Genomic DNA, 18,161 nt, shown 5'->3' on the forward strand with positions numbered 1-18,161 from the left:
CTCGATATCCTCATTGCCTAACTAAAGACATGTTTCAAGCATGAGCGTTGAATGCTTGTATATATGGGTAGATCTTGTCTCTCCTGTCAACTTACCCCCCAGGCTAATGCTCCAATTAAATACAAAACAGCCGGTCTGTCAAACAGTAACCGACCCAACCTGCTTGGATCACAGAACGAATAATACTCCAAGCACGGGTTTTTACAAAGAGCATCTAGTTCGCGGTCGCACGGCCAACTCACCAATCAATCAACATCATTCAACTTGAGAACAAGACCTGGGTCAAAAAAATGGTGCCATCGTGGCAGGGCCAGAATTTACAGTTTCCTTGACTTGACCACCTGAACTTCTCATCTGGATCCGGACCGCTATAGATTCAAATGTCCTGCGAATATACTTTGCTTTCCTCAACAGTTCACCGTTAGTGTCGCAGAAACTCCTTGCCCGTGATTCTAGCTCTTGTCCCATGGGACTTAAGGCTTTGTGCTCTCTCAAACCGCCTCCACAGAGTCCACACAACGTCTGGCTCAGCGCTTTCGAGAGTGCATCATGATCTAGCCTCTTTGCTCTAGAAACCTTCATTTATCTCCACCGTATAGTTAGTATGGCAAGAGGAATTAGTATCCAATTACATGAGGAAGAATGGCTCTGGTCTGCTAATCCAGGGGGTGGGAGCACTGTTTTAACTACGGAGTAGCTATGATAGCCCGATCCAGTTCTCGATGAGAGACAACCAGTGCTAACCCCCGAATCATAAACTCACATAGTAACGCAGCAAGAAGAAACATCAACGTTCTCCTCACGCAGCGCATCTCTTGGATTAGAATATCCTCTCTACACATCCCATACGCCATAAGGATTTTTATCTCACCAACTACATGCATCCCCACAGCTTTAAATTCATGTTACTCAACTCACATGAAGAAGATGATGTATAGAAATAAACAAGAGAAAGACCCCTGTTGTGAAACAAGAAGAACCACACGAAACCTCAAAGTACGTGGGATGCCAACGCTTGCATGATGTCCAATTGCCCAATAGGTGTACAGCTTTTCAGTTCGTGAAACATGTTGCACCCTTGGGAACATGACCGACCAAAAAAAGCCTTTGTCTGGGGTATTGTTGCCTTTCTCTGTTCCCTCTCTTTTTTGTTCTCTTTGGTGATTGATTGATTCTTTCGCCTCGGTCCAATGTCAAATTCATCAATTCCGTTTTCATATAACTTGCTTATCTTCTGGCCTTCTTAATTTTAATTTTAAATTATTTTATTTCTGGCTGGGCTGAGAAATAACTTGTGATCATGTTTGTTAAGTTCAGAATGCCCAGGTTTCTTTCCCGCCTCCCCTCCCCATTATAGTTGACAGGCAGCGACGGCCCGTTTGAGAATCTAGGCAAAGATTACTAGAAGCATCGTCTTGATTTTGCATAGCAATTGCGGAGAACTTGCAAATCACCGATGGACCGGTGGGGGGGTTAGTTTACCTTTGTTCTTGAAACGTAAATCAGCCAATCAACTGAAGTTATGTGGAAATTGGGTCCAGTTTTGACGCCAGCTGGATGAGATCGAGGCTGCAGACGGTCTTGCCAATCACACCAGTGATATGCTGTCAATTTCGAAACGGCTCAAAAGAGTGCGTGACACCTCACGTAAACCATCCTAATAACAGGAAAAAGGAGTGTCGGCGTATATAACTAAACTACCCGCGTCCAAAACAAAGAAAGTTGCCTGCCTGGAAATAAATTTAGGCCAAGCATTCCATGGATTGCACCAGGTAATTGCACCCGCAATTACCTCATACTTTCCTCAAGAAACTTTCAATAAACGAGTGTAATCCACGGTTCTGCGGTGCTCGTTCTAAGCCTAGAATCTTACTAAGGATCGAGCCTCTGTGGCGCACCCTAGCCACAGCAAACCCCCACTAGCCACATCTTCTGGAAGGGTTACCTAAGCAGCGATAGGTTGCAGAAAGACTTGGGAAGAAGATAGATATTGGTACAGAACAACAACATCATGCGTGAGGAGTGTATTTTAACCTTATAAAGAAGGAATCTAATGGGGTTGTTATCTGCGATCTGCCCATGTTGTTTACAGTGCAGGGCTCACAAAGGTTTCCTTAAATTTACAGGCCAAAGTTGCCTGCACAATTAGCTGATCCTCTTCAACGGTCTATCTCCTAGCTAGATAATATGATCTCGGTGCAACCCTGAAATTGCTCGACAAGACCGTCTTCCTCACCCGTTTCAGTGCTCTTAACTTCCACCTATCCATTTTGCGAGTTTCATCCCATTTTCTAGATCACGTCTATTGAAGGGGGGACCGTTAGAATAACCTCCTCTTTACTCCAACCCCCCAATGCAACAATGGCGGACGATTTATCAATGACAGACGCAAGGAACGGCCAGGAGGATGAACTCGTCTTGAGTCTGGCGAAGGGGCGGGTGCGGAGAAGCACAGCGGGCGGACGTATGACGGCTCTCATCGACGCAGAAGCTGACGATGAGCTGGCCCTTCTCTTCGCGGAACAGGAAGATGACGAAGAATTTATAGGCGCCTCAGAAGAAGGGAATGAGGAGGAAGGAGAAGGCGGTGAGGAAGCGGACGACATGATCATCGACTCTTCATCCGACGACGAAGATGATCAGGGTCCCAATGCGCAAGAGGATGAGTTGGAAGGTGAAAGGGAGCTGCAGAGGCAGGCTAAGGCAGAGCGGCTAGCGAAGAAACGAAAGGAACAGGAAGGTGGAATAAAATTCCCCGCGTTGCGGAAGAGGGTTAAAATCGATCCCTCTGCGGCGGGGAGGGGGCCAGCGATCCCAACCTCGCGCCCGAAGAAGAAATCAGAGCGGATATCCTGGCTTCCAACGCCGGAGGATGGGCCGACACGTTCCTCGTCCCGAAAGCAGACTGTGCAAAACAAGGAGATGACACATGCGCGGTTGAAGGATAGTGAGGAGAGGCGTGTGCGGTTGATTGCGACGATGGAAGAGGCGGCGAGGCGGAAGCAGAAGTTGAAGCCGAAAGTGATGACGCAGGCGGACCGTTTGGCGGAGGCGGCGAAGACGGAGCAGCTGAATAGCAAGAGTTTGAATCGGTGGGAGGAGATGGAGAGGAAGAGGACTGAGGAGCAGCAGGCACGGCTGGCGGCGTTGCAGAATCGGAGGTTGGAAGGGGCCGTGATGACGTGGTGGAGCGGATTTGCGAAGTGGATTAATGGGAAGTTGGTGCAGGTTGGGATGAAGGAGATTAGTCAACCAGCGGAGGGTGAGAGGAGGAGGAAGGGGAAGGATGGCGACGATTTGTCGAAGAGGGGGAAGGCGAAGAAAGGGGAGAAAGGGGAGAAGGGGGAGAAGGGGGAGAAGGGTGGTGATAAGAGCAGTGGAGCGGGTCAAAGTTTAGAATCACACAGTAGGAAGAAGGGGGATGGACAGGCCCAGGAAACGAAGAAAGATGATCAAACACAGCACAACACATTTACGTCGCAGGCGCCAGCGAATTTCTTGGATGGAATTCATCTGTTTGCTTCTATGAAGGATGATACGTCGATGTCATCTGCGGCTCCTCAGGGCCAACCAGCGAAAGCCCCTGTATCACAAGTATCCACACCCCCAAAGCCATCAACATCTCAACAACGACAACAAAAACCGCGTTTCCAGGCACCAACTGTCGAAGGAATACCAGCAACGACTACAACAGCACTAGTCCTTCCGGTACCTGCATCCAAAGAGTTGAAATCTACACCACAGCTGTCACAAACAGTAGATGAAGAACCTCAGAAACGATCCCTGCGAATTGAGGTTGAGATAATGAGGTCTGAAGACAGCCCAGCGACAGGGTCACCGTCTTCGCAGCAGCCACCTAATGAAAAACCGGAGACGCAAGCAGCACCTCTACAAGTCAAAGAGAACAAGAATAGCGATGATAGCGATAACGCTCAACACCAACAAACTCAATCCCAACCCACCCCTACTACTCCTTCACCACTCATCCAACAACCACCGCCGGAGCAAAAACAGCGGCTGGAGCAACATCAAGAAAAGGAACAGGGACAGCAAGAACAAAATCAACAACCTATACCCACCCCACCACCGGCAATCGAATACTCATCCCGCAACCTCATAATCCTCGAAAACTTCGAAAACAAAACCCCTCAAGAACGAGAAGAGTACAATATATTCTTCAATTCCCGCAAACCGCAGAAACTACAAAGTAAGCCCGGCCCCCTATCCTCCCTTCATTTTCCTTCTCTTCAAAAAAAAAAAAAGAAAGAAAGAAAGAAAGGAAAGGAAAAAGAAAAAATAGCAAAACCATACTAACTAACCGCAGAAATCCCCCAAGAGCTCTGTCCCATAACCTCCCGCCCCGCCCGCTACCGCGACCCAGAAACTAACCTCCCCTACGCCAATGCTGCCGCCTACCGCGAGATCCGCCAGACGTTGGCGAACCGGTACGCCTGGAGCGGGTTGCTAGGCTGCTTTGTGGGCCCCGTGGGTGTGGGTGCGAGAGGTGTGCCAGAGAGGTTCTTGGCGCCGAATGCGCCGCCACCGTCGTCTCTGCAGGAGGGGAGTAAAGGTGTTTGAGAGGTTTGCAGATGATATCCCAGATTGGTTTTTTTTTCTATGTTGTTTATAATTCAGAAAGGAGCCCACATCTGATTCCCAGGACTCTTGGCTTCTTCTAAGCCTCTCTCCTACGCCTCTCTCTTTTTCTGCAATACATATCACCTCCGTTAAGCGGTCCCCATAGCTTAAACATCTGGGCATACAATTTCGAATTGGGGACCTAGGCTGTCATGAGGGCTTTCCTGGGCTGCTACGTCCGTGATGATAACTTTCTGGTAGCGATAGTCATATGTAATTTTGAGGAGAATTCCATCTTCCATATTGGACTTAAATTGATTGCGGTAGATTTTCCAGTAAAACTCCTTTAAAAAGCATGTGTTTTGTAGGTTCAACTACAGCCATAGGAAAATGATAAAATAGCTCAATAGATAAGCAACCAGTTAACCTTGGTTTGTAAAAACATTTCGATCAATTAATTACGAGTTACAAGGTTAGGAAGTTATTTTTCATTGTTACTAATTTTGGGAGCTATGTGCTATCCATGGATGCACCAAGGTCTTCGAACCCCATCAAAAGGTTTGTACGTGTACCCGGTTAGGGCGCTGCCCCTGAAAAAAAGTTTCTTCCATGTTCCATATATAACAACGACCGACTTCTATTCCTTGACTCATTGACTAAGTAAGTTCAGACCCACCCACCGACCGAGAGTCGATCAGCTCTGGCGTAAATGTGGCCTTTTTGGAGTATGTATTCCTAAAATAATAAAAAAAAAGGCCATGCCAGAGTTCCTCAGTGAACTGGGACTCTTTTTCTTCATTTTCTTCTTCTTCTTCTTCAGTTATTTATTTATTTACACCAGCATATATGTCGGTTTCTTTGCAATTCTCTTCTCTGGTTGTGACATCCCAACACGAGGAACAAGGAGACATAACGCATACATATATTCAGCAACCATCTACCCAAGTCATTATCCAGTTAGTATGGTGCACTATCACGTCATTGATGGCTCCATATCCATCAGTGGGGCTGCCTCAACTTTCAAACTGATTCATTCTGAATACTCGCAGGGCCAACAAAAACACAAACACAAACACACACCTTTTTCTACAGAGTCCACCGAGCAGCTAATCCAGAATAACTGCCGGTCGATCCTCTATCCACATCTTTTTCAGCGCGGGTCTTGCCCAAGCATCTAGGCAATTGGGCCGCTCAATTGGCCAATTGGATCCGGTTCCTGGGTGTTGACTGACCCCGGGTAGCAGCGGGATGGTCCACTTGGCTGGTTTGGCTGAGAGAAGAATAGGGCACTTGTTGCTCTGGCAGACATCTGTGTACATGATACAGGCAGACCGCTCCACTTTCCACTTCCACGACCAGTGATAACTTCCATGAGACAAAGCGAAGTGAGCGAGCGGAAAACTTGAGGAGATTGATTATATGGGTCCTGGATGTTTATCTGGTCCATCCCTCGCCGTGTAACTCTCCAGATAAGCCCGGTAAGGCCTTGGACGGTCGCAAAGAGGAATTATTTAGTACAGAACAGGGAACCAGAACGAATAAAATAAATAAGAAACCGAGAAGAGCAGGGCGACAAAGGGTTGGGTAAAATAAATAGCATCCCTCATCCCACATATCTATCTACCAGCTCTTCTTGGTTCTCTGGTCCTCTGCTTTCTCTGATTGCTGCGTTTACTCTCCCTATCTGGCTATCTCGATTCCAATTTATTTTTTTCCCCCCCTTGTGCTTGAATTCCACCTCTGATCCATCGACACATACCCATCCACCCACGCAGATCCTATTATGTGCAGATACATGCCTACGTACACAGTACATACATAAACTTCTGTCCGTCCGCCGGCTTGTTCAAATAGCAGCCGTCCAATTATAGCCCAGGGTCTAACCGCTATCGCCCTCATGACCCAGAACCAGCATCATCCTACTTTCCCATATCCCCTTCCGTCTGATCCCCCGCCGTATCTACTCCATTTCTACCTCTCTCATAAACGCCATCTCCCCACCACAGCCTGCAATGCGAAACAACCTCGCCTTTCTCTAACACGCCAACGACTCGCTCGTCCGTTGGCTGCGAAATTTCCTTTGCCTCCTCCTGTATCGCCAAGGTCTCGCAAGCTACCGCGCAGACCACCTGTGGTTGTGCAAACAGTTGCACCAGAGGACAAGGAGCAGCATCTCTCAATGGCGACCCCTTTCTTGCAATTTTGGTATGTGGTGGTCTTTGTTCCAATTGAAGCTTTGTTTTTATCTTTTATATACTGATAGTGATGGCGTCTTGTTAGTGCCACCTGTGAGAGACAGATAATGATCCCAAGTGACTCCATCCTTTATTGCAGTGAAAGGTATGTCAAAATCAATCATGTCACTGGTTCAAATTTCACCTGAAAGCTGCTGTTTGTTCTTGGCCAACTTCTAACTCGTCCACTTTGCACAACAAAATACAGTTGTCGACGAAAGGATGCAACAAAGTCCCTAGAGATCACTTCTCAAAAGACAACATGCGGCACAATGCCACCAATAGTTTCGGGCTCATGGCCAAAATCCTCTCCCTCCTCCCCAACCAAAGCCAAAGTCAAAGCCAAAGCCAAAGTGAATGTGAAAGCCATTACTGTCCCAACGAGCCCCTCAAACCGCACCTCGCGCTCGCTTCCTTCGGTTCGAACACCCACCACACATGACAGAATTTCTCATCTAGATCCAACTGAGTGGAAACCAATCTGTAAAAGAATCCACAGTAGAAGCAACTCCATTACATCCAGCGAGGCTTACCGTTACCTATCGCTATTTCAAAAAGCAGAACCCCTCGCCCTGGTCACAGATAATGGCGGCGGCGGCAGCGGCAGGAGCAGCAGTGCCCATCCTGTCCCCGTATCCGATGGAAGTTCAACCAGCATCTCCACGACAGGCCAGGGCACTGTACCATCCCTAGCGCATTCCCCCACAACATCTGCTACCTCGTCAGTCCTAAACAGTCCTACCGAAACAGTCTCATATGCACCTCCCCACCCCTTCCCACCATCCCACGCCGCCATCCTGCCAGAGCCCTCCCAGAAGCATCGTCAATCTCTCTCGCCCTTTGTATCCCGCCTCAACAGCTCAAGTGGCACGGGTTCTGGGATTTCTCGGGACCTCGATCTTGTCGCCGTGCCCTTCATTGCAGACCCGAATAACGATGGGTCATCAGCCGAAAACGGTAAGAAGACTGCGGCAGCTGCGTTTATAAGCTAAGAAAAGCTTGTGCAGGGGAATCTCCCTACGAGTTGTGCATATTACCGAACCTGGTCTCACCCCAGCTTGAATTACAGTTATTCCTATTGGGCGTGTCAAAATTATGGTGACAGTGGTGGTGATGGTTGGAGGTGTCTGACAAATGGAAATTTAAATTTTTCATGTGGGACAAGTGAAGCAAATACTAAAATTTCCCTGTAGCTCTGTATCATGAATTTAATCTCAGCGTTTATTTTTTATTTTTATTTTCTTCTCTTCTTTTCTTTCTTTTATTTTCTTTTATATATATATATATATATATATATTTATTTATTTATTCGGAAAGGGGGGTGTTTCATTTACATTCTATGAATCTGACATTTGTTCATATGGTTTGTTTGAAACAAGTCTCCCATGTTATCCTATTTCATGGTTTACCTTTATTTTCTATTTCTATGTATGTATGACTTAAACGCATTCATATGCTATATGTCATCTTTCTGTCCAAGTCTCTCTCTCAGGCACTTTTCAGAAGAGAGAAAAGAGGAAAAACAACTTGTGAGAGGCGTGAAAATCTCACAAGTCCAATTTGTGGCTGTTTTCCTAGATTTTTGCTTATCTGTTTCGCATTATTTTTCTTTTTCTCTTCTTGCAGGCTACGGCCTGTGCTGGTCAATTCCCTTACCCACACTCCCCCCCCATTATTTCAAAAAAAAAAAAAAATAAAAAAAAAAAGGGTAAAAAAAAACCAAAAATTACTCTTCTTTTTCAATGATTTTGTTAGAGATGATAGAAATGTTAAAGTCAGCAGCTATGATTTCAAAGAGCCATCTCTAGAGGTATTCAACTGGGTTTCCTTCTCATCTTCCCTATTCCTTTGGTTAGGTACAAGAGAGGTGAAGAAACAATTTCGCCCCCCTCTTTATCTTTGGTTCTTTTCTTATTGGAAGCAGCAAATCGAGGTATGTTGAAATCCCCTGAAGACGCAGCCTATTTTGTTAACATTTAAACATCATTTTGATTAAATATTCGACTTTAACCGTTCTCGATAAATCAAGCTAAATGATCCAATAAGCCCTTTAAATATCTGCTAAAGGGTACAAAATGTTGATATGCATACATGAATCTCTCCACCGTCTATCTCCTATTAAGATATCCCAACATCAATCCCACCCCGTCCCAGCCACTTACTGCACACCTTTCCATTTTCCTTATTTTCTCCTCTCTCTCCTTTCTCCGAAAAGAAACACCTTCATAGCCACCTCCCTCTCCGCCACAAACTCCCTTGACAACTTCTCTCGGCGGCATTCTCTCCAACCACAAATGAATATGTGAGGAAACTCCTTCTGTTGATTAACCCACCACCCTCACCCGCTTCAACAATCTTCGCCACCGCTAACTGCCAAGGCACAAATGACCAAGTCGTCATACGAACACTTATCCCCAACCAAGATACTTCTTCACCTTCCCAGCACCACATAAATGCCCTCCGGCGTCAACTTCCCAAACAACCAACCCATCAATCACTCCACAGAGCCTTCTAACCTCCTTAACATACTCGCTTAAATCACAAGACTCCAACTTCCCCGGGATGATAAATTTCGGAAGAAAAAACGCCTGTCCAAAAATTACCGCCCCTGCCTGGACATCTGGAAATTGCAACAACCATTGAACCGTTTGCCAGCCCTCTGCCATGCCGTGCTCAAAAGCTCAACTTCCGGTCCTTGGGTGTCATAGGTGCCGATTAGGTATTCCATGATTGCGCCCGGATCCCCAGAACGTGAGACCCGTGTTGGGGGTCATGGAGGGCCGGGAGGCGGCTGTTGGGGTTTTTGGAGAAAAAGACTGGCTTTTTTCACATCGGGCATGGGGACCGGGCCTTCTGTGTAGGGGAGGCCAGGCCAAGTTCTTGAAGGAATAGGAGGAGCCTGAAGGGGTTTGGGGTGGCGATGGTGCCATAGAGGTCTAGGGGTTTGGTTGGGGAGGGCGTGGTTGCGGATTCAAGGTTGTGAAATCCAGGTTGGTTGTGTTCAAAGAGGGGGGTGGGAAGGAGGCTGGGTGTCGATGGATAATGAGCGGTGATAGACTGTTCAATGGTTCTGATATTCGGCTTCTTCTTGTTTCGTTTCCGTTGGTTCGTTCATTGGCTCAGGTTTTTTATCCTGGATCTCTTTCTTCCCTGCTTGAATGAGGATTGCAAAATTGAGAAAATTACGCCCAATAGCGGGACACTGAACATACCTCTATAGGCAGGCGTCTAGTGCCTTGGATACGGAGTGGTATATCACGTATATTCTCTGTTTCTCTGTCACTCTACCTCCTCCCCCCACCACACCCCCAACAAAAACCCATCACACACGCGGTGGCGGAATTCCTTTCTCCCCACGTCTCCCAACTCCTAGGGATACAAAGGTGGGACAATGAGGGGAACAGCAAATCCGTATGAGGACAAGACAGATGGGGAGGTCTATGCAGCCGGCCTATTGGAGTCGGTATCTAAGGTAGGAAGCGTGCAGTAGTAGGATGTGTGACAGCATTGAGGGTATCTGGCCAGATATCTTGAGTTCATCAGGCACCAGATTGGGCGGGGCCCCTAATTAAGTCCTGTTCTCCCCCCATGTCCACGTTCAGTTGAATGTAGGGCTGTTGAACTTGTCAGTTCTTAAAAACCCTGGCGGCTGACTTAGTCTTGATTTGCCACGGTAAACTAACGTTAAACTTCAGGCGTACAGGGGGAAAGAGTTTCACGTTACTAGTCGATTTGTTATTATAAATCAAGAAAAAATGGAAGATCCACTAGTTATGTGAATTCCGTTCCTCTCCTCTTGGATTTGTGGAAAAGTATTAAGGTTGCATTTGCCATCTTACGGTATCTCTTTTTTAAGTTTTTTAAAAGATGAACAATCAATTTTGCAGTGTCAAGGTAAATAGATGCGGCTGTGATCAACCCAGATCTCGAGCTGAGATACGTCCCTGCTGCCCACATCAATCAGCTTTCTAGTTAACCCTTTCAGGGTAGGTAAGTTAGAGCTTTCTTCCAGATCAGCTACACCTGCCCGCGGGTCAACGAGATTTCTACTACTTGCGGGAGGATTTATCACTCAGCGGGGTTCGACATCCGGGTTGGAATCTTTTAATTTCGTTTCGTCATGTTGCGTGGGAAGTGTTTGTTAGCAACTTCCCAATACCAAAGTCAGCCATTTGCATGGCATGGTAGGTGATACCTTTTCACAACAAATGGCATATATCTTGAGCGGTTCTGGACATCTCAATGCATTATTGGACGGTTACAAGACTTTTTCAAACCTTACATTTAAAAATTCAAGTCCACAAAACATTCATGCGGTCGGCTTTCGTCATCTAACTGCAGCTTAACAATATATATAAAGGAAAAGAAAAGAAAAAGAAAAGAAGAAAGAAAGAAAGAAAAAGAAAAAGAAAGAGAAAAAAAAAGGGGAGAGGAAGAAGCGGTGTCCTTGAATGCACTTCAGGCCTTCTTCCCCCATGTCAAGCATCGAGTCATATTTTACTCTGAATCGGAATATAGCGGCTGAAAATTCGTTCCAAAGATCCTATTTGTCTCTGGAGGGGTGGCTCAGCGCAATATCAATCGTTTAGAGTTCACACGGTCCGGTCTCGTTTTAATTATGGCTGTTTGGGTCCGACTTCTGGGGGGTCCATCCCTTCTGCTCGCTCAGAAATGGAAAATCGGGAACGTGAGGCGCGTCTGGGTCTCCTCAAATACTCATCATCCTTTACCTTAAAAAGGCGACAAGTCGCCTGCAATTCATTCGAGCTCCTGCAATGTGCACAATCAAGGCCTGACGCTCTAATAATTTTGAGTTTCCTCCTGGTCCGCTAAAGGAGATATGTAGTTGCGATAGGTTCCTTGACAGGCCCCAGGTGGTCGAAGTGCCACGTTCGAAAGATGTGAACATGAAAGTGAACAGAGCAGTTCATCGCTGTAATCCGCTCCTCCTACGCCAAAGTCAGAGCCAGGATTGGAATACACCCAAACACCAAGCTCGAGTGGACGTGGGTGGGGACGTTTTAACGCTGCGGTTGCCAGCGTGGAAGAACGAAGAGTGCCGAAAATAAAGATTGAACTCATAGACCTTGTTACCCCCGCAAGAGAGTCGTGAAGCCCTTCTGCTAGATATCTTGCACCCCGCTGGCCATATACGTGCTCCTTTTCTTTCATCTCGAGAATACTTGTACACACAATCTGGGGATGATGACCATCGTAAACAGCGGTTCCGGCTATTCACGTGAACTTTACCCCCTGGGTTAGTATATAAAGGGAAACTCGACTGGCGGTTGGGAAGATTGGAAGATGTGAGAAGAGAAGAAAAAAAAAGTTCATCGGATGAATCATGGATGGCCATTCGGGCATCTCTTATCTGCTAATCATGATATGTAGCAGCTTCCTTCACAAAATATCAACTAATAATACCTACGAGGAGCCAACATAATTCCCTTCAGTCACGCGACCCCTGCTGCTTCGTCCGTATAGTTACTTGGAGTCGATTAACGCTTGGGTGGAGCTCATCGAGATGTTGTCATCTGCACCACAGAGTATGGAGTTATACTATCCTGGGTATCTTTAATCGTCGCGGCTTAAGCAAGAGCAATTCCACCTGCACTCCTTTTTCCTTTCATCTGCTACTCCCGTTTTCCGTTTTTCTTCCAGTCTGACGATGAAGAAACGTCTCAACAGGGGTTATCCATGGACAGTATTTAAATTTTGGACGGGAGCCACACATATCATCTATTATCACCCTCCCCCCACTACTGCCCATTCAAAACGCCGATAGAGGTGGTAACATTGGAATAATAATATAGACTACCAGAAAATGCCTTATGCTGTGCAATCTTCCTCCCATGCCATGTGGTGCTTAAAGCCCTATCGACCATCTATATACTACCAAACGACGGTAAACGGGGACACGACCTGGCCAGAACAGGGAGGCGCCAGTTCAGGGTTCTTGTATGACCACACCAGTCACAGAACCTGCATATGGATGGATGGACAGATTATTGGGTACCTAGATGGTTCTTCCTTTTGGGTGGACCTCGAGGTTCAAGTTCGGAAGCATACTACTATCTATGCGCATGCATGTAGTTAAATATTGGAGGTGTTTTAAAGTCTCAGTTTCTGCATATCTTGAATCATCGTTTCGAAGGGATGTTAGGAGGTTTTGAAAAGGAGGAGGAAAGGAAAAGAATCCTTGTCTCCCTATTCCTGTTCGACATTCGACTGCTAGCTGTTGGTCCCCTTTCTTTTTCCTCTTTTAGAGCTGTCACCAGGGATATAGACTTTTAGGTGGGTCAACGAAGAGTTTGGAAGCTTCTCTTCTGTTCCGGCAATTCAGATACGGTATTCCAAGGTTCGATTTGATGGTTGAAAGCAAGAGTTCTCTCTCTCCGCAGAAACCAAATCTGTCATCATATCCAGCCTGGAACCATCTAAGAATCTAAAACAGTAATAAACTCGTCCGACGAAAGTTGAGGGTGATTTCTGGGCGGGATCCACTTGGCGTGTCATGACCTCGAATTAGGGTGTCGGGATGCGTATTATATTATATATTTCCGGTGACGAAACCTGGCTGTTTGTTGTGGTCGATATTGAAGTTGCATGCAAAAGGGGAGGGTTGCCTTTTCCCCTTTGAATAATGAAACGTTTTGATATTTTTCTCTCTTTTTCTTTTTCTTTTTTTTGATTACTTAGGTTGCAAGCAGAAGCTGTTTTTGATAGCAAAATGAAATTTCAAACCCCCCCCCTTCTTCTCTCTCCACCCCCCCAAAAAAAGATGTTCATCAGTGGGGAGAACAGGGGAAAACTGCCCTTTACAGTCAATACGGGAAGGTACAGTACTGTAGTAAAGTTGTTGGTAAAAGAACAGGGCTAGGCTAGGCTAGGCATGGTCAGGCACATTCTAGGGCTTAACATTCCTGGGGAGATGGGGGGGGAGGTTCCCCCCTAGTTGGGTGACAACTCACTGACGGAGGAACGAACCACTGTGAGAAGTGAATTAATTGCAACAGAGGAAAACGGAAAGAATACATCTGGGGGTGACTCAGCGCTCTACTGGATCCTTTGCCAGTGTATTTGAAGCGTGTGTTAGCTATAGGAGTCGATTCTGCATGTGAGAGTATAAAATACGATACATAATATAGACCTTTCCCAACTGCTTCTTCCATGCAGAATCTCAACATAGGGAATGGCGTTAACTTATCTATCGCGTAGTTGGCCCATTTGGCCCATGCGTTTTAATGAGCTGCATGAGCTTGCAGCAATATAGTACCGTACCGTACCGTTCCTGAATTAGATCTTGTAATAATTAATGTAAGGTTTAAGTTACCACTTATACATTGTGTACCTTGGGTCCTCCGTCCAAGCACACTTTCAGAATGCTCCAAATACCAAAAATACCAGCAAGAAGTAAATCTGGGTAAATTGCTCCCAAGATCCAAGGGTAAGATTATTGGCCCCAAACTACCCCACACCAGCCAACCAGAGGGTGGAGTGGGAGGTTGTTCCTGGTAATGTTACTAGCGTACTGGCAATACTAATACACAAGAATACACACTAAACCACCAAACTACGGCCCTTTGACCGTTTTCTGTTTTCCTCCTCCTTTTTCGTTCGCAGCCTCAAAGCCTTTTTTTCCTCCCTCCACTTCTTTCAAACCTCAACTCGCTTTTTCTTCCCTCGCTCGTCGTACCTCCCCCTCTCTTCATCCTCTCCACCCCCATCTTCTTCTCTCTTCATCTTCTTTTCTCTCCTGTCCCTCCATTGTTCGTTATATTCTTGTCCCTTTCACCTTGTCTCTACTCCGGCAATTCTTCCCTCCCCCTTCCCCCTATTCTCTCGTTTTCTCGTCACTCGTTTAATTGCTCCTTTTCTTTATTTTTATTTTTATTTTATTTTTTACTTTTATTTTTTGCTGCCATACTTTCATAAACCTTTTTTTTTTATTTTACATATGTATGTATATTTTGCTTCTTGAAGGGCATTACACCCTTCTCAGGGCCTTTTACTTACTTGGACGTCGATTTTTAATCTCCCTTACGAAGTTCCCTGTCTCTCCTGTTCTGTCCGTCTTGGACATACCCTGTGGCTCAGACTTATTACTACTACTCTTTGTCTTCAACCACTCTTGTTTTGGACGGGATTTGAGCTCCCGAAGTTGTCAAACGGAAAAGGGATCAAATATTCCTGGATCTAGGTGAGGAGATCAGCTGTAAAGGCGCCTCATCCCAGCTCCTTTATTATTATTCTCTTTTAAAATTGTGAATAATATTGGGTGCCCGTGAAAATTCTGGCCGCATTCACCTTGTCCTCCCTCCTTACCACCGTTTGATTCTTCACTCAACGCCAATTTACCTAATCTTTTATACATTCTTATTATGCCTTAGCTACTCTGGACCTCGCTGACACCCTGTTTTCTCCAGTTCTTTCACTTCCAATACTTTTCAGTTCCTCTCTCGACTTCCCTAGTTGGCCGGTGTATTTATCCTATAATCCCCTTCTAATTCTACCCACCGCATCAAAACTGAACCCTATACATACGGTCAGAAAACTTTGGCAGCTGAAATTCTTACTACAACGTCTATCAAATACGATACAATTTAATACCGACATTAAAACGTCTTCGCAGACATAACCTTTCTTCCCTTCGAGGTACTTCTACCATGCAGCAGCCCGGCTCAAAACTACCTAATATGAATGCCGATGCCACAGGCTTCTCCCACGGAGCTTACGCCTCCAATAATCTAGATTTTGGAGACCGCAACTCCCGCAGAGTAAATATCCCTTCAATCAACACGGGCGTGAATGGCCAGAACTCTGGGGATATGACTGCTCCAGGAACGGCGGGTTTTGATATGAGTCTCACCCCATTACTCCCTTCCCAGCTCCTCCTTGGAAGCCCATTCCAACCCGGCACACCGTGTGCCTTCGCCTCTCCTCAATTCTCTGGATTCCAGAGCTTCCCCCAAGCCAACGGTACGAACCAAAATCAGCAGAACCAGATAGGAAGCCCTACCCTGGCCCATCAGAATGCCCTCTCGCCGCAGCTTTACCAAAGTTTGATACCCTCAGATAGCTTCAATGCTTCTCAACTCATTGGTGGCCCTCAATCCCCAGTTGGTTCTTTTCCTGGATTTGCGAATGCGGCTTTTGGGGCTGCTAATGTTGCCTTTCAGGGCCCAATTATTTCGGGAACGAGCCGCACCGTTTATTTGGGAAACCTTCCCCCGGAAACATCGGCAGAGGAAATTCTAGGCCATGTTCGTAGTGGCCAGATTGAATCTGTACGGTTGCTTCCAGACAAGAACTGTGCTTTTATATCTTTCCTGGAGAGCAGCTCTGCAACTCACTTTCACTCTGATGCAATTTTGAAGAAACTCGCTATCAAAGGAAATGATATCAAAATTGGTTGGGGTAAGCCTTCCCAGGTACCAACATCTGTGTCTTTGGCCGTTCAGCAATCTGGTGCCTCTCGAAACGTGTACCTTGGAAACCTTGCCGAGGACGTCACAGAAGAAGAATTGCGTGAAGATCTTGGCAAGTTTGGTCCCATTGATACGATTAAGATTGTCAAAGAGAAATCTATTGGATTCGTTCATTTCTTGTCGATCAGCAATGCAATCAAGGCCGTTACACAACTACCGCAGGAGCCGAAATGGCAAGCACCGAAGCGTGTGTACTATGGCAAGGATCGCTGCGCCTATGTCTCCAAGACCCAACAGCAAAATGCTGCTCAGTATCTAGGCATTGCTCCAGGTTACGCGCACATTCTCAACTCTGCCGATCGCGACCTCATCTCCAACGCTTTGGCTCAGCAATCCGTCGCAGCAGCAGCAGTTGCAACCACCGCTGGTGGTGTGAACAACCTTGGAAACAGAACAGTGTATCTTGGAAATATCCACCCGGAAACAACCATCGAGGAGATCTGTAATGTTGTGCGAGGCGGGCTTCTACATCACATCCGCTACATACCCGACAAACACATCTGTTTTGTCACCTTCATCGATCCGACATCTGCTGCATCCTTCTATGCGCTTAGCAACTTGCAGGGCTTGATGATCCATAACCGGAGACTCAAGATTGGCTGGGGTAAGCATTCCGGTGCTCTTCCCCCTGCCATTGCCCTGGCAGTCAGTGGCGGGGCATCCCGAAACGTTTACATCGGTAATTTGGATGAAACCTGGACCGAGGAACGGCTTCGGCAAGATTTCTCTTCCTATGGTGAAATCGAACTGGTTAACGCCTTGCGTGAAAAGAGCTGTGCTTTCGTCAACTTCACCAACATTGCCAATGCCATCAAGGCGATAGAGGCAATGCGCAGTCGGGACGAATACAAGCGGTTCAAAATCAATTTCGGTAAGGATCGTTGCGGCAACCCTCCCCGCCAGATCAACGCCAATGGCGAGCAGAGCCGCGGTGATGGCAATCAGTCTTCCCCCACAAGGAATGGGAATTTTCAAAATGGTGGATCGCAATCTAGCCCCATCGGTGGTCCAGCAGTTCCACAGGCACCAGGGTCATCAGGATCGCACTCCCAAAATGGTCATCATAACCGACAAATCCCTCTCGCCGCAACGCCCTCCGCCATCCTAAATGCCGGCAGCAATAACCCCCTAACTCTTTATCTAAACCAAATCTCTCAACAGCAATCCCAAGAACATGAGAATCGTCTCAATGACCACCTAGCCCTCGCAACCCTGCAACATCAACAGCAACAGGCCCTCGCTCACCAACAAGCAACCCTCTACAACAATGCCACTGGATCAAACGACTTGCCAAATGGCCACCGCACAGTGCACCAATCCAAGGGATCTATCACCACCCACGGTGGTCTCTTGAGCGTTTCCAATGGCGCCCCCAGCACCAGCAACGGCAATACGCTCAACGTCCCACGAGCCCAACACTCACGCGCCGTCAGTCTCCCTTCGTTCACGCAGGAGGTCTTTGGTGTTGGTCAGGGCTCGGGTTCGGGTCAGCAACCACAGCGCGGTGGGATGGGTCATCATCAGCCTCAGGGGAGCTTTTCGGGTTTTGTCAGTGGACTGGGCGGGCTGAGTCATAGTGGATTTGGATTGGTGATTGCGAACGAAGGGTCGCTGCCTGGATGGGCGGAGGAGGAGATTGGGGCGAAGTGAAGGGGAGTGCTCAGTGGTTGTTCCTTTTCATTTTTATGTCAATTTTTTACTTTTTCTTTTTTTCTTCCCTTTTCCTTTCTTTTCCCCCCCCTTCTCTTTTTCTTTTCTTTTCTTTTGCATTTAATTTTCAGGTTTTGGTTTGCACCTAATTATTTAACTACACCCAATTTTTAAAACTCTCTTTCATTCATGTATTGGTTTATAAGTATTT

At 46.6% G+C, this 18,161-nt stretch overlaps 4 protein-coding genes across 4 annotated transcripts; 3 read left to right on the forward strand and 1 right to left on the reverse strand.

The window, feature by feature from the left end:
* Positions 1-282: 282 nt before the first annotated feature.
* On the reverse strand, positions 283-582 carry PAAG_02240 (hypothetical protein; the record flags this gene model as incomplete). The annotated part of the gene is made up of 1 exon (XM_002795488.2): positions 283-582. The coding sequence occupies one exon, from the start codon at positions 580-582 to the stop codon at positions 283-285; it is 300 nt and encodes a 99-aa protein (XP_002795534.2).
* Positions 583-2,361: 1,779 nt separating this feature from the next.
* PAAG_02241 (hypothetical protein) lies at positions 2,362-4,578 on the forward strand (the record flags this gene model as incomplete). Its single annotated transcript, XM_002795489.1, has 2 exons — positions 2,362-4,207; positions 4,325-4,578. The coding sequence occupies 2 exons, from the start codon at positions 2,362-2,364 to the stop codon at positions 4,576-4,578; spliced, it is 2,100 nt and encodes a 699-aa protein (XP_002795535.1).
* Positions 4,579-6,475: 1,897 nt separating this feature from the next.
* PAAG_02242 (hypothetical protein) lies at positions 6,476-7,804 on the forward strand (the record flags this gene model as incomplete). Its single annotated transcript, XM_002795490.2, has 3 exons — positions 6,476-6,783; positions 6,859-6,918; positions 7,021-7,804. 3 exons carry the CDS (start codon positions 6,476-6,478, stop codon positions 7,802-7,804), a joined length of 1,152 nt encoding a protein of 383 aa, XP_002795536.1.
* A 7,674-nt stretch (positions 7,805-15,478) lies between these two features.
* On the forward strand, positions 15,479-17,950 carry PAAG_02244 (hypothetical protein; the record flags this gene model as incomplete). The annotated part of the gene is made up of 1 exon (XM_002795492.1): positions 15,479-17,950. One exon carries the CDS (start codon positions 15,479-15,481, stop codon positions 17,948-17,950), a length of 2,472 nt encoding a protein of 823 aa, XP_002795538.1.
* Positions 17,951-18,161: the final 211 nt, after the last annotated feature.

Source organism: Paracoccidioides lutzii (assembly GCF_000150705.2).
Source record: "Paracoccidioides lutzii Pb01 unplaced genomic scaffold supercont2.5, whole genome shotgun sequence".
In the NCBI taxonomy this organism is placed as follows: domain Eukaryota; kingdom Fungi; phylum Ascomycota; class Eurotiomycetes; order Onygenales; family Ajellomycetaceae; genus Paracoccidioides; species Paracoccidioides lutzii.